At 45.5% G+C, this 15,296-nt stretch overlaps 1 protein-coding gene across 1 annotated transcript in view; it reads right to left on the bottom strand.

The window, feature by feature from the left end:
• The window catches only part of LOC140428899 (protein-glutamine gamma-glutamyltransferase 2-like), an 84,110-nt gene that overhangs the window by 34,522 nt on the left and 34,292 nt on the right, over window positions 1-15,296 (bottom strand). The window contains exons 5-6 of the mRNA XM_072515546.1: window positions 13,664-13,792; window positions 7,063-7,240 (exon numbers count right to left, since the gene is read on the bottom strand). Of these exons, the coding sequence (XP_072371647.1) occupies window positions 7,063-7,240; window positions 13,664-13,792 (307 nt within the window). The remainder of the gene's footprint in view (window positions 1-7,062; window positions 7,241-13,663; window positions 13,793-15,296) is intronic.

Genomic DNA, 15,296 nt, shown 5'->3' with positions numbered 1-15,296 from the left:
AACTACAAACATTGATAATACCCACAGATACAATACTCTATGGGTAACCCTTAATAACTTTCCTAACAACATCCATAAGCCAAAAACCCTTTTTAACAAAGACATTGGACACGATTCTCCACCCCCACGCCAAAGTGGCCGCGCCGTCGTGAACGCCGTCGAGGTTCACGACGGCGCGGAACGGCCCCGGTCGCGACCGATTCAGGCCCTGACAATGGGCCAGTATCGGGGCCGCGTCATCTAACCGCGCGAGGCCTTGTCGCCCGCGTAAAAGCGGCGCCAATTAGATGACGCGGCCGGCGCCGCATAACGGACGTCATCCGCGCATGCGTGGTTGCCGTCCTGTCCAAATCCGCCCCGCAAGAAGATGGGGGACGGATCTTGCGGGGCGACGGAAGGAAGGAGGTCCTCCTTCAGAGAGGATGGCCCGACGATCGGTGGGCACCGATCGCGGGCCACCCCACAGTTAAGGTACCCCCCGGTGCAGGATCCCCCCTCGCCCCCCCCCACAGGCCGCCCCCCCAGCGTTCACGCACCGTCCACGACTGTAGCGACCAGGTGTGGACGGCGCCGGGGGGAACCCGCCGTTTTGGCCTGGCAGCTCGGCCCATCCAGGCCTCAGAATCGCGGGGGAGCCGGAGAATCGCCATTTTGGGTATCTCCGGCGATTCTCCGGCCTGCGGCCCACGAAACTCGACCGGGCTGTTCCCACCGCTTGGGAGAATCGCGGGAGGGCGTCGGACCGGCGTCCCCGGAAATTCCGGCACCCCAGGCGATTCTCCCAACCGGCGTGGGAGTGGAGAATCGCGCCCAGTAGGTTTGCATTCCTTACAGAAACAGGTATTACTTTGAAATCAGCAAGTGATCTGGAAACATTCTTTTTCATGAAGAGAGGCCAAAATACATCTGCTTGGTTCAAATGCAGCTCTCTAACTGAAAGCGAAATTAAGACACACTGCAGCTCCTAGCTCAAAACAAAAGAAAAAAGACACAGCCCAGCGCCACCCACACACTGACATCACTGCAGCTATTTGATAAACACCCATTTCTTAAAAGTACATCCACCTGACAAGTGATATCTTTCAACGAAACATCACCATAACTAAAGGTTAAAAACAAGCCTACAAGAAAAAAGAGGGTGAAAACAGGTAAGAGTGGAAATAATCTTAAAGAAGTTAACTCATTATGACAAAGAGAAGGATGTCGTGCGATGCATCAGGTACTTACAATAGTAGTCTTGAGTCATGTCTACCTTTGAGATCTGAGAAAAAATTGTTGATTTTACTGCATGTAGGATCAAGATGCTTTCCACTGAGCTTATAGAGTTGGCAGAATGTGATCTGTGCTGATTGTGGTTCAAAATCCAAGACATCTCTTGTGCTCATCCTACATTTCAGTTGTAAAATTATGTTAACAACATCACTGTTTATGTGGATTAATGAGCAGATGGGTTACGAACCCAGCAATTCATTTTGCTGGAATTTTCTCTCCTCTCCCAATATGTTTTATCATTCAGAAAGATATATTTTGTTTTTAACTTGAACCACTTTTTGAGGATCCGTCTCACTAGTTCCTCTTCTGGGAATTTAACCAGGGCTATAAATGTTACTTCAGTGTCTTTGCCGCTAATTTCATGATTCAATAGGAGGATTAAAAAATACACATCGGAATAACCAAGAAAGACAATCGGCGAGATTTCCTCACCACGTTGCGCCCAGCGCGGATCTGGGCACGCCGGTTAAATAGCGGGAGAGGCCAAAATTGGGATCCGTCGGTTCGCCATCTAACCAGTCTGCTCTCGTGGCGGGTTTCCGATCCCGCCCAAACGTGGTGAGAAGATCATTGACACCAATTAAGACCAACCTCCATCTCATTAGTGAGATGGAAGTCCAATGGAATGGCACTTGTGAACGAACCAGCTTTCCTGCGAGAGATGGGCGTTGTTTAGCACTTCTTTTAAAAATGTGAAGCTGCCGCAATGGCTACTGAGGGTATCTGAGGAGGTGAGTACTCATTTCCATTTTCGGGCATGTCGCTCAAACCCACACAGACACGGGAGAACATGCTGATTCCTCACAGACAGTGATCCAAGCTGGGAGTCGAACCTGGGACTCTGGTGCTGTGAAGCAACAGTGCTAACCACTGTGCTACCATGCCGCTCTTGTCTTGTGGGCACCGTACCTGGACATGGAGGGTTGTACTGGTGGATGCCAGGAAGTGCTGGGTCACAAGTGCACTTCTCTGTGTGGGGCAGGGGTGCAAAGTGCCAGCCGCTGACTTGGTGGACCGGGGTGGGGCGTTAGCCTATCCTTGCGGCTTGGTAGAGGTAATTGGTCTTCTCCCTGAATTGTATGGCAACCCTCTTGGTCACGCCGCCCAAACTGACGGCTGCTGCTGCTGCCACTGCCTCCCAGGCGGAATTGGCAACCCTGCTGCTCGGCCTCTGACCCCCTCAGGGGAAAACAGGATGTCCAATCTCGCATCCACGGCATCCAGTAGTCTTGCCAGGTTGGCATCGCCAAAGCAGGGAGCAGGTCTGCATGGTGCCAAGCCTGTGTGCTGACTGGGAGGGAATTGTGAGGGAGCGCTTAAAAGTAGATCCCTGTCGTTAGAGGAGAGCTGCCAAGGAGTGAGCCTGGTGATTTGGATGGTGAGGCAGCCAATAATGGCATGAAGTTCGTGTGGGCTCATTTTCGGCACTACCTGCCGTTTAACACAGTCGGTGATCTCACCAACGCGGTAGTTGGGAAACACCCGTCCAATCGCGCCCGAAATGGCACTTAGAATTTTTTACGTTAAATCACGCCCTATGCCGGACCAAACCTGGTACGAAAGTAACTACTTTGTAAAAACTCAAATGCAACACATTATTGCAAATTACACCCAGAAGGTCCAAATGATGTAAACAAGTTCTCTGAAAAGTCTCTTGTTACTGCTATGGGGAGCTTCGACCCCTCTGCTTCCAATCCTGGGAATATACCATGTCTTAATTCTTTGTTATCACCAAGGAGGTAGTGATGGGCAAGCAAATGGGGCTAAAGGTAGACAAGTCTCCTGGACCTGATGGAATGCATCCCAGAGTGCTAAAAGAGATGGCTAGGGAAATTGCAAATGCACTAGTGATAATTTATCAAAATTCACTAGACTCTGGGGTGGTCCCGGCGGATTGGAAATTAGCAAACGTGACACCACTGTTTAAAAAAGGAGGTAGGCAGAAAGCGGGTAATTATAGGCCAGTGAGCTTAACTTCGGTAGTAGGGAAGATGCTGGAATCTATCATCAAGGAAGAAATAGCGAGGCATCTGGATGAAAATTGTCCCATTGGGCAGACGCAGCATGGGTTCATAAAGGGCAGGTCGTGCCTAACTAATTTAGTGGAATTTTTTGAGGACATTAACAGTGCGGTAGATAACGGGGAGCCAATGGATGCGGTATATCTGGATTTCCAGAAAGCCTTTGACAAGGTGCCACACAAAAGGCTGTTGCATAAGATAAAGATGCATGGCATTAAGGGGAAAGTAGTAGCATGGATAGAGGATTGGTTAATTAATAGAAAGCAAAGAGTGGGGATTAATGGGTGTTTCTCTGGTTGGCAATCAGTAGCTAGTGGTGTCCCTCAGGGATCAGTGTTGGGCCCACAACTGTTCACAATTTACATAGATGATTTGGAGTTGGGGACCAAGGGCAATGTGTCCAAGTTTGCAGACGACACGAAGATAAGTGATAAAGCAAAAAGTGCAGAGGATACTGGAAGTCTGCAGAGGGATTTGGATAGGCTAAGTGAATGGGCTAGGGTCTGGCAGATGGAATACAATGTTGACAAATGTGAGGTTATCCATTTTGGTAGGAATAACAGCAAAAGGGATGATTATTTAAATGATAAAATATTAAAACATGCTGCTGTGCGGCGAGACCTGAGTGTGCTAGTGCATGAGTCGCAAAAAGTTGGTTTGCAGGTGCAACAGGTGATTAAGAAGGCAAATGGAATTTTGTCCTTCATTGCTAGAGGGATGGAGTTTAAGACTAGGGAGGTTCTGCTGCAATTGTATAAGGTGTTAGTGAGGCCACACCTGGAGTATTGTGTTCAGTTTTGGTCTCCTTACTTGAGAAAGGACGTACTGGCACTGGAGGGTGTGCAGAGGAGACACACTAGGTTAATCCCAGCACTGAAGGGGTTGGATTACGAGGAGAGGCTGAGTAGACTGGGACTGTACTCATTGGAATTTAGAAGGATGAGGGGGGATCTTATAGAAACATATAAGATTATGAAGGGAATAGATAGGGTAGACGGGGGCAGGTTGTTTCCACTGGCGGGTGAAAGCAGAACTAGGGGGCATAGCCTCAAAATAAGGGTAAGTAGATTTAGGACTGAGTTTAGGAGGAACTTCTTCACCCAAAGGGTTGTGAATCTATGGAATTCCTTGCCCAGTGAAGCAGGAGAGGCTCCTTCATTAAATGTTTTTAAGATAAAGATAGATAGTTTTTTGAAGAATAAAAGGATTAAGGGTTATGGTGTTCGGGTCGGAAAGTGGAGCTGAGTCCACAAAAGATCAGCCATGATCTCATTCAATGGTGGAGCAGGCTCGAGGGGCCAGATGGCCGACTCCTGCTCCTAGTTCTTATGTTCTTAATTTCATCGGTGGATGCAGAATGAGCAGCAATAGCAACAAAGCTGACATAAGAAATGATTAGTGTGAAAGTGGAGGTCGTATCTGCCAGGAAATATCTGGCATCTGAATGACGAATTTCTGAATGATCGCTGCTAATTTTTAAGTAAAAAAGCTTCGCAATCGTTTTATTTATGTGACAGTTTAATTAGTATTCTCTTTTCAGAGGCCAAATCAGTCAATTCTCTGGTGATATACATCACTGTAGGCACACACGGGGTTAATGTAAACACACTAAAACTGAGTAAGCACTAGAGGGAGCACCAGAGACATCATGACATGCAGACATACAGCTAATGATCACTTAGAATAGGACACGACCAATGGGCAGTCAAGTTACCCAGAGGCGACACTACCACAAGGAGGCAACCCATATAAAAGGGCAGGGCACACATGCTCTTTCCCTTTCCACAGGCGACACTCAGAATGACAGGGGCAGATCCGAAGCATCACACCCACCGCATGGCTTAGAGCAGACTGGTTAGTTAGACTGAGTTACTATAGCAAGATTAGGAGAGTCAAACTCAAGTAGGAGAATTGTTAACTGTTCAATAAATATGTTAAATCTATCTCCAAGTCTGAACCTTCCTTTGTCAGAGTATACATCAAGGAAGCAGCTTATGCTACATGAAGAAGCATAACACAACATGGTACCAGTAGTGCCCTTTTGAATCTATATAGTTCAACTCAACAGATCCGTGACTACCAGCAACAGCACCCAGGCAAGATGTTTGAGATTCCGGTTCCTCAGCGCTCAGGTGCCACGGCAATCTCAGTACCAACTGGCGTACAATCAAACAGAGATTTGAGATCTACCTGATAGTGTCCGACCTAGATGGCGTGGCGAATTGGCGGACCAATTCTGTGACTCACCAGTAAAGCTAGCACTAACTGAGACTGCGGACGGCCCCCATTTTAATATTCAGTCACTCTCTCAGGCTCCGTTCATGATGATGTTTTGTCATAATTGGAATGGGTTAAGAGGAAGAATTAAATAATTCTTCATGGCTGCAATGATTCACAAGCCTTAAAATAAATTATCAACAACTTCCCACAGATGGTTGTTACAAGTCAAAAGCTCAACTCTCCATGGACGCTCCAAGTGACTCCATGACATTTTTTATGGAATAAAAAATACATAGATGCACATGAATAATGACTCTTGTAAACACATTTTAAAATCTTTTAAATAAACAAAGGATAATTTAAAATCCTCACAGGAACCAACTCTGGGGCCAGATAAATTGAATTATATTTCTCATATCTGACAGAAGTCCCGGCTTTGTTTTTTATTCATTCATGGGATGTGGGCGTTGCTGGCTAGGTCGCCCCGATCTCTGTGGAGCCGGGTACCGGCTCTATTTTGCCCACACCACCAGAGCGACAGCGTAAACCATGACTTTTATATTCTTTAGACAGGCTCAACAACGGGGCGGCATGGTGGCACAGTGGTTAGCACTGCTGCCTCACAGGTACAGGGTCCCGGGTTCAAATCCGGCATAGAGTGACTGTCCGTGTGGAGTTTGCACTTACCGTCCGGTTTCCTCCCACAGTCCAAAGAAATGCAGGTTTTTGGGTTGCCAATGTTAAAATTGCCCCTAAGTGTCCAAAAGCTTAGATGGGGTTACTGGGTTACGGAGATGGGGTGGAGGTGTGGGCTTAAGTAGGTGCTCTCCATTGCTCCAAAATATCAACAGTGTCTGAAAGAAAGTGAGCTTCAGACTATAATTTAAATGCATTGTTTGGACTACATCATTAGGACATTAAATTAGAAATTACATCAATACCAGCCATTTGAGACCAGTTAACTTATAAGACTAAATTGTTGCAACCATGAGAAGTTACCAGCTCCACCTCACTGTCTCAATTTACTTCATAGCCCCCATCTACATTTTAATCAATGTTTTTTTCCCGAGTGCTATTTATTAACTAATGTTTTTATACCAACATAACTTCTCACTAAAACTAATGCAATTATATATTTTTGAAAACCAGGAACAATGCCATTACATTTCTGCACTTCATCTGCAATGCCACAGAAAACTGGAATAGATTTACATCTGAGCTGGTCAAAATAAATCTCATTCAATACCCATACATTTACTTAGGCCCGGTTGCTGCAAGTGATTATACTACTCCATTGAGACATCATTGCTTACAAATTGGTAGACGCTGATGGAATAACACATCAGGAATTCATGAAATTGTGGTTTGAGGTTTTTTTAACAAAATATATGGAAACTTCATATCAAAATTCCTGATCAGTTGAAATGCGGAATATTGGAGTTCGGCTATAAAGAGATCTGTGGATCTGTCTTCGGTTCTCAGTAACGTGGAACCATTATTGTTAAATGTTCATGTTAGTGCCGTAAACCTTGCCCAGTCTGCTGCATACCTGTGCAGGCCACTGCTGCAAAGACCCAACACTGGCCATAACGAACAGGCAGACAGCCCGATTTGCTCCATTGGCGGAGGATGATGATGCTTCCGCTCCACATTGTTGGACGTACTCCATTTGAATAATCAGGGCCCCAGTTTCCTCTCACAACCCCTTTATCATCATTGCTGTTCACCTGCAAAAAGAAAGAAATAGCAAAGTATTACAGAGGAATGCTGAAAAATGAGTTACTTCTGCAAGAGCAGCTTCTTTTTCTCCTTCATTCTTTCATGGGATATGAGCATCGGCAGCAAGGCCAGCATTTGCTATCCACCCAGAATTTCCCTCAAACTGTGTGGCTTGCTCGGCCATTTCAGAGTCCACCACATCGCTGTGGGTCTGGAAACACATGTAGACCAGACTAGACAAGGGTGGCAGATTTCCTTCCTGAAAGGGCATTAATGAACTGGATGTTTTTTAGAAAATTGATGATAGTTTCATGGTCACTATTACTGAGACCAGCTTAATATTTATTAAATGAATTGGAATTCCACCAGCTGCCATTAATTGCCCAATTAAGTGCCTTAATCACTGTCAGCACAGAAGGCCACCCATGAACTTTCCTGCCTTGGGCTCAATAGGGCGGAGGCTGGGAGGCAAGAAGGTAACAACCCCCCCCCCCCCCCCCCCCCCCCCAGATGGTGCAATGCACGCACTCCCCCACTCCCAAGGCCTCCAAATCTGTCTCTGGGGGCATTAGGTTCTGCCCCTAACTCGGCACATGTCAAATGTTTTTCATTCCTATGTTACTTAGAGTCCGATCATGTTCACATAAATGAATTCATAAATTATTCATTTTGCAGTTTGTGTCATGTCCAATTCATATTAATGCAAATGAATCAATTAACTCTTACTTTGCAGCAAGTGATTAGTAGATATTGTTTCGGCATTACCCATTCAATATGATTCTGATTGAGCTTTCCTAAAGCTGCGTCATTTGGAAGCTGTGGCAAATATTTACAATTAAATTCTTCCATTCCTTGAGGCCTCTCCAGAACCAATTATGCTTGTTGTAATTATTTTTCAATGAATATCTGAAATAAAACTCTTGGGGCAGCCTTGCTTCTGAATCGGATTCAATTTAACATTACCCATTCTACTCTTTAAGGAAATAAATGTTTCTAAATTCCTTTCAAACTTTGTTTCCAGATATTGTCATAAAAAAAATCAATGGCTTCATTCTAACATAATGCGTTTTATTTATTCCTCGAGGTATTTGGAAGCAAGTGATTTTTGACATGAATCCCTCAGAAATATCATTAGTTAGAAACTTTATGAAGTCTGCTTTTGTGGTGTTGTGGAGATTTGCTCCCACGGTCCATTAAGTACCAGCATGTAATTTAATGAAATGAAAAATATGACACATTCTATAAGAGACATGGAATGCTCTCTGGAAGATTTTATTCTGTAACACCCAGGCAGTGCTGAACACCAAGCAGTAATGATTTGAATGTGGTCCCTAAGCTATTTATGTTACTTTCCTTTATTCCTTCCCACCTTCCTATATATCTTATATCCCTTTCCTTGGATTGCCACCTTGCCATGGTGGAGAGGCTTGAACATTCCGCTGATACCGGGAGCAATGCCGTTGGCAGTCTTTAACTTCTGGAAGGGTCACCCATGACGGTAAGGTCAGAGGGGAGGAACCAGCCAAACAAGTCCTCAACAGCGGATCAGGTGGAAGATACTCGTATGGTATCAATGGCTGCGATGGTGGATTAAGGCTGCAGCATCAGGAAGATCCTCAGTCGTCGAATTTGCCTGGCGACTGGAACTGCCCTCTGTCAAAGACCGTGTGCAACGGCATACCAATTGTCACTTTGCCGCAGCCCGCCTTGGACTGTCGTCCAGGTTCTGAGTGCGGCGTTGGTTTCAAGAGATTGTTCTGCGATCGCTGGGAAAGCTGTCTGGCAACAGCGATGTTCTACACTGGTGCTGACGATTGCTGCATGGCTGCAAGTTTTGAGCCTACAGACTCTACTGACTTGATATGTGTGTGACTGACTCCGTTGACGCTGAGTTTACTGGGCATTTCGGGTTTGAATGCTGGTCTTGTGACATTCTGCCAGAGCCTCTGTTTTATGTTATGCTTAAACTACATTAAATGCGGTGCAAAGTTTTGGGGCGATAGCTCCCTGAGTGTTTTTTGGTGTTCGTGCAAATCCACCTCACTTCTGTAAGCTGACACTGTGGCAAGCTTTACGGGTGTACGGGGTGGGAAGCTGGGTGTTGTCTCCCCCACCACCACCACACACCCCCACCACCCCACCCCCACCCCCTCACCCCACCCCACCATCCCCCCCACCCCACCCCACCATCCCCCCCACCACCCCTGCACCCAAACCTTGGGTCAGTGCGTCAGACGCCAAGATGCTTACTGTGCCCAGACTCGGCCATCAGCAACTTCACCCTTTGTGTGTGCCCAGTGCAGGTGTGGGGCCAGACAAAATGTTCACCAAGGTGTGCGCAAGTCTGCCCCCTCTTCGGTGGTGTCTCTTGTAGTCTGAAACGCATTCTGGGTGGGATTCACCTTTTCAGAGACGAAGTGTTGATGAAAAAGCAGAATTTGTGGATTTTCACAACAGCAAAACAGGCGCCACACCTGGACCGATTCCGCGACTGCTAAGGAGCTTGCACCGGCGCCATGTGGAACACAATCGATTCTAATAAGAAACATTGCCGGATTCGCAATTGACAGTCAGGAGGCTGACAAGCTGCAGCTGCATATACACACTGTACTCCCCACACTCACTTTCCCAACTAACAAGATGGCAGCAATGAGAGCAGATCCACAGTTCACCGACACCGAGTTGGAGACCCTCCTGGTCAGTGACCCTGTACCCCGACAGGGAAGGAGGCTGCCAGCTGCCATCATTCGTTGTGTGGTGGTGCAGGTGGCAGAGGCGGTCAGCGCCACGAGCAGCACCGTCCAGACCGGCCAGCAGTGCCAAAAGAAACTACATGACCTCCTCAGAGCAGCAAGGGTGAGTAGCCAGCCCGTGGCACCAAACCCCATCCCACACACCGGTAACCCGACCCTCCCCCAACCCAGAGGGCGGCCTTCATGGATAACGAGCAAAACAATCATTTGGAATGGAGATAAAAGCAAATTACTGAGGATGCTGGAATCTGCAAACTGAAAATACTGGACAATCACAGCAGGTCTGACAGCATCTGTGGAGAGAGAAGCGCGCTGACGTTTTGAGTCTGGATGACTCTGTCAAAGCTGGAGAGAACTGGAAATAGTGTTAGATTTATACTGTTTTGTGGGGGGGGATGGGTGTTGAGCGGCGGGACTGGATAGGCTTGACAAAGATTTTGAACACAGAAAGACAAAAAGAATGTAAATGGGGTGATAAAGGCTAAGAAGGTGCTGATAGTGGCACATGAAGAGATGAGAAAGTGTGAATGGCAGAACAAAGGTGAGCAGTGTGCCAAAGGGCAACTAGAAACAGATGGCCTGAATGGGGTGGGGGAAAACAGACCAACATATGAAATGAAAATAAATGGATGGAATTAAAAATGGGGTGAAGGTGGAGGAGAGAGTTCACTGTCTGAAATCTGGAAGGCACATTCTCCCCATGTCTGCATGGGTCTCACCCCCAAAACCCAAAGACATGCATGGTAGGTGGATTGGCCGCACTAAGTTGCCCCTGAATTGGAAACATTTTTTTTAAAGTCCGGAAGGCTGCAACGTGCCTAATCGGAAGATGAGGTGCTGTTCCCCCAGTTTGTGCTGGAACATTGCAGCAGGCCAAGGACAGACATATGGACAAAAGAGCAGGAGAGTGAACTGAAATGGCAATGACAGGAAGGTCTGGGTCCTACTTGTGAACGGATCAGTGACGTTCGGTAAAGTGGTCCCCAGTCCCCACAATCTGGGGAGCCAGCTTTCATCTAAGGCTGACATCAATGAGGAGGTCCAATATTGTTTTCTAGTCCATGAGTGCCTCTTTTGGACAGCTAAGGAAAATAGTTTTTGATTATCTTGACATGCGTGCTGGCACAAAGATCTTCTTATACAAGTCAGTCATCCTCCCAACTCTTCTGTATGGCTCAGAGTCATGGACTACGTACAGACTCCACCTCAAGGCCATGAAGAGGTACCATCAATACTATTGAGACGGGTTCTTCGCACCAGCTGGCAGACAGGCATACGAAAATTAGTATTCTTGAAGGAGTCAAGAGCCATACCGAAGAGTTGGCCACGATCATCCAAAACCAACTCCACTGGGCCGGCCATGTGCTTAGGACGTCAGAGTCCCGATTCACAAAGCAAATCTTCTTCGCCCAGCTCAAGGAAGGCTCCCGAGTACAAGGGACGGTCTTCTAAGACGCCCTGAAGACTTACCTCAAGAAATGCAACATAGACATTGACTTCAGCATCTGAAGAGATCTACTTGGAGGTTAATGTTTCCTAAACTTCCGATGGCAAGAGGAGGCCCAGAAAAGGAGCCCGAGAAAGGAACACCGGCAAGGCTCAATCCTTCCTTACGGAATCATCTGCAAAGGGTGCAGTCGAAGAAGCAGCTCTATGATCAGGCTCATCGGCCACACATGGATACACAGAACCCATGACGGGTAACATAGAGCTTCTTAGGTGGATAATCAGACTCATTCGCGAGTAATCACAGAAGAAGAAGATACCTCACACTGGCTATTCAACAAAGTGGTCGGAATGGATTATTTTCCCATAATTTTGTTTAATATTTACATTTTAAAGGAGCAGCATTCATCCATTTTCTGAACTGGTCCAAATAATACTGCAAATTAAAATGGGAAAAACAATCTTACCACCAACACTGGATAACAATCTTTGCAGTAATGATAACGGCTGAAATTGTCCAGCCATTCCCGTCGGTGGGGTCTTCTGGTCCTGCCAAGGTTAACCCCCCCGGCACAGGTTCCCTCGCAATGGAGGGTGCGAACAATAGGAAAATAGGACTGGAAGATCCCACCATCGATCAATGGCAGGCAGGCGGCCTCCTCCACTGCAAAACATACTGCAGGGGAGGTGGGGGGGGGGGGGGCAGGTAACATCCCTCCCAACTGCTGGCTGGCAGCAAGCTGCCCTGTATCTGGCAAAGGGATACATGCAAATACTTCAGTTATAAAATTACCTGTGCAGGATGACAGAACCAAATTTGGCTTTTAGTTTTATACATTACCGTCACTATATTGGGAAATTGTCTGACTCCCCATAACAGAACAGTGAGAGCTGACTGATATTTGAATAAGGCAAATATATATATATATATATAAAAGCAAATTACTGCGGATGCTGGAATCTGAAACCAAAGAGAAAATGCTGGAAAATCTCAGCAGGTCTGGCAGCATCTGTAGGGAGAGAAAAGAGCTAACGTTTCAAATCCAGATGACCCTTTGTCAAAGCTGGCAAGGGTCATCTTTGACAAAGGTTCATCTGGACTCAAAACGTTAGCACTTTTCTCACCCTAAAGATGCTGCCAGACCTGCTGGGATTTACAAATATATATATGTAATATATAATAAATCAGGTGACAAGGAAAATGAAGTAAATATAACATAATATTCCAAAGTATTATTTTGCTACTCATGGACTGTATTGACAAGAGGCAAAGCAGAATTTTGCAGCAATTACTCCTCAGGACAAAATGCTGATTATATGGACATCTTGCCAGTTATTACTAACAATCAATCCACTGGCTTCACAGTTGTTTTGCCTCATGCTAAAATAAAATAGACAAACAGGCATTCAATTGGAAGTGACAGCCACAACCGCAACAAGGATAGGAGGAGAATTAGTATTTGTGAAGGATACTGGATCACAACTTTGAACGAAAATGGATTTTTATTGTACGGCCATTTGCAGAGTGAGTAATTTTAAATTAGACCATATGCATCAACCAAACCTGCACGTGCGGAGTCATTCTGCAAACAGGTAACTTTACCACTGCCTTTAAGATAATCTGCCAGACTGAATTGTTTCTGGACTTTCTTCAATTGTTTAAATGTTTTCCAGTGGGCTGGCAATGCAAGTTATTCCCAGATCCCAGCTGTTCCGCTCAAGCCTGGTGTGAAGGGGTGCTTGAGAGCAGCCTGAGCTGATGTTCTCCCGGTCTATTCCCTTGGGATGTGCACTTGCCTATCACACGCCATCTGGTTTTATGAATTCAGCCAGGGACACAAACCTAAGACAACTCGTTTTGAGAAATGACATTTGCACACCCAAGTCATGGTTGTCATGAGGCTTTGGGGGAGCTTTCATCTCATCTCTATTTGCGTATCAATAATTAATACTTATTTACTGAGTCGCTTACAATACCACTAGCCCTTGTATATAGATAATGTGCACCTGCTTCCTTCTTTTCACAAATGCCTTTTACATAAACGTCATTGTAGTAATAAAGTTTTGAATACCTTACCAAATTAGGACAACTGAAAAAACAGCCAAATCCATTTAATGGTCATTTGTCACTATGATAACAGTAGACAAAGATATAGAGAACAGTTAATTTCCTCCTTGTAGAGATAATTAAATTATTAATGGAAGCAGAAGGCATTAGGTTTCAGTTCCTACCATAGCTGTCACAACCCTGCCGATATAACGAGGATCATGCCTTTGAGAACAATCTTCATCCGGATTCCTCAGATAGTTCAAGCTATTATCCAACAGTTTCAGAGAAATATCCACAATTTCGTTTTCAAACTGAAAGCAAGAATCAATAATAAAATGTTTAGCATCCATCTATTTTAAGCTGTGAAATGTGTTAATGTTTAACAATCAACAATTGTTAGATACACATCCAGTTTAATAATTAGATCCCACTGTAGAAATCTTGCCTGATTTTGAGGCTTTTCTTTCAGAATCCTTTGTCTCAATTATCTTTATTTTTGTTATTGTCCCAATCCTAATTGGTACCACTGGGTTTGCCAGTAGGGACATTGAAGGTGATATGTCTGGATAAAGAATAAGAGCTTCAGAGGGATGCCAGGTAGATTAGGCTGCCCAGGTGGCCTCCTGCTCACATCCATTTATTCACAGGGAGGAGTAACACAACTCACTTTGGTATACATTGTGCTGGTCAGTACTTCTCTTCATAAAGGGGGACTGTTGAGATCTGAATGCTTGATTCACCATTGATGCTGCAAGGTTCTTGCAACCTAATCACAGTATGTTCCTTGCTCCGGCATTCAATGTAATCGTGCTGACCCTCTATCTCAATGGCATATTCCCACTCTCTTCCCATACTCCTTGATGTCTTTAGAGTCTAGAAATCTATCTTTTTTTTCTTAAATACACTCAGTGACTTGGCCTCAGGAAGTAGTGTGGCCTGTTTTTACAAGATACCACTAAACTACTTCTTCAAGCCCTATCAAACCTACGTGGTAATAACCAGCGAAGCCTGCCTTCTCCAGGTTCTTGTAACAGATGGGCAGAGGCTATGCTCCATGATCTGCTGCAAGAACAGCTGCAGCTATCATGCAGCATGGTGTCTGCATGTGCCCAGGAACAAACTGCCAGCAGACGCACACAATTTGGCTGTGTCCCCTTTCTGACATACTGTAGAACTGTTCTATGGTGGTGGTGCTATAGTGTGGCACAGCAAACAACCTTCATAAGCATTTCATGTCATATTAATTTCAGTTCAGCAACATTGAGAGAGGTAGGTCAGTCATTTGGCTGCTCTGTCACTTGCCTGCAGCCGGCAACAACTGCTAAAAGGTTGGGAGGCCACTTAGCTACCTTCACAGGTTTTCCGAGCTGTTGTTCTCCTCAGTAGGCTCCTTGTTAACTGTTACCCCTTTAAATTTTGCATGCAAAAAATTCTCAGCTCCATCATTGGTCTGAGTCCCAGGCCCATTGAAGAGATTTTACCTCTAATTGTGAACCATTATACAAATAAGCTCAGACTGGGAAAATCAAATGCTACTTCCGCTTGACACTCTGGCACATCTTAATTTACAAAGCAAATTTGAACCAATTTGTACTTGAAGCGGAGAATTGGCCCCTTGATCTTTCTTGTGCAGTTTGCACAAATCACTATCCAAGCAAAACATTTTGCGGCCACAGGAACATGAGTAGACGATTCAGACCCCTGAGCCAATTCCAACATTTAATGAGATGATAGCTGATCTAAATCTCAATTCCATGTTGTCCTTGCTCCATATCCCTTCCCCACCGAAAATCTCAGTTTTGAGCAATTTAGATG

Source organism: Scyliorhinus torazame, chromosome 8 (assembly GCF_047496885.1).
Source record: "Scyliorhinus torazame isolate Kashiwa2021f chromosome 8, sScyTor2.1, whole genome shotgun sequence".
NCBI classification, from domain to species: Eukaryota; Metazoa; Chordata; class Chondrichthyes; order Carcharhiniformes; family Scyliorhinidae; genus Scyliorhinus; species Scyliorhinus torazame.
The sequence above is the reverse complement of the archived record's forward strand: the minus strand, read 5'-3'. Positions and strand labels throughout refer to the sequence as shown.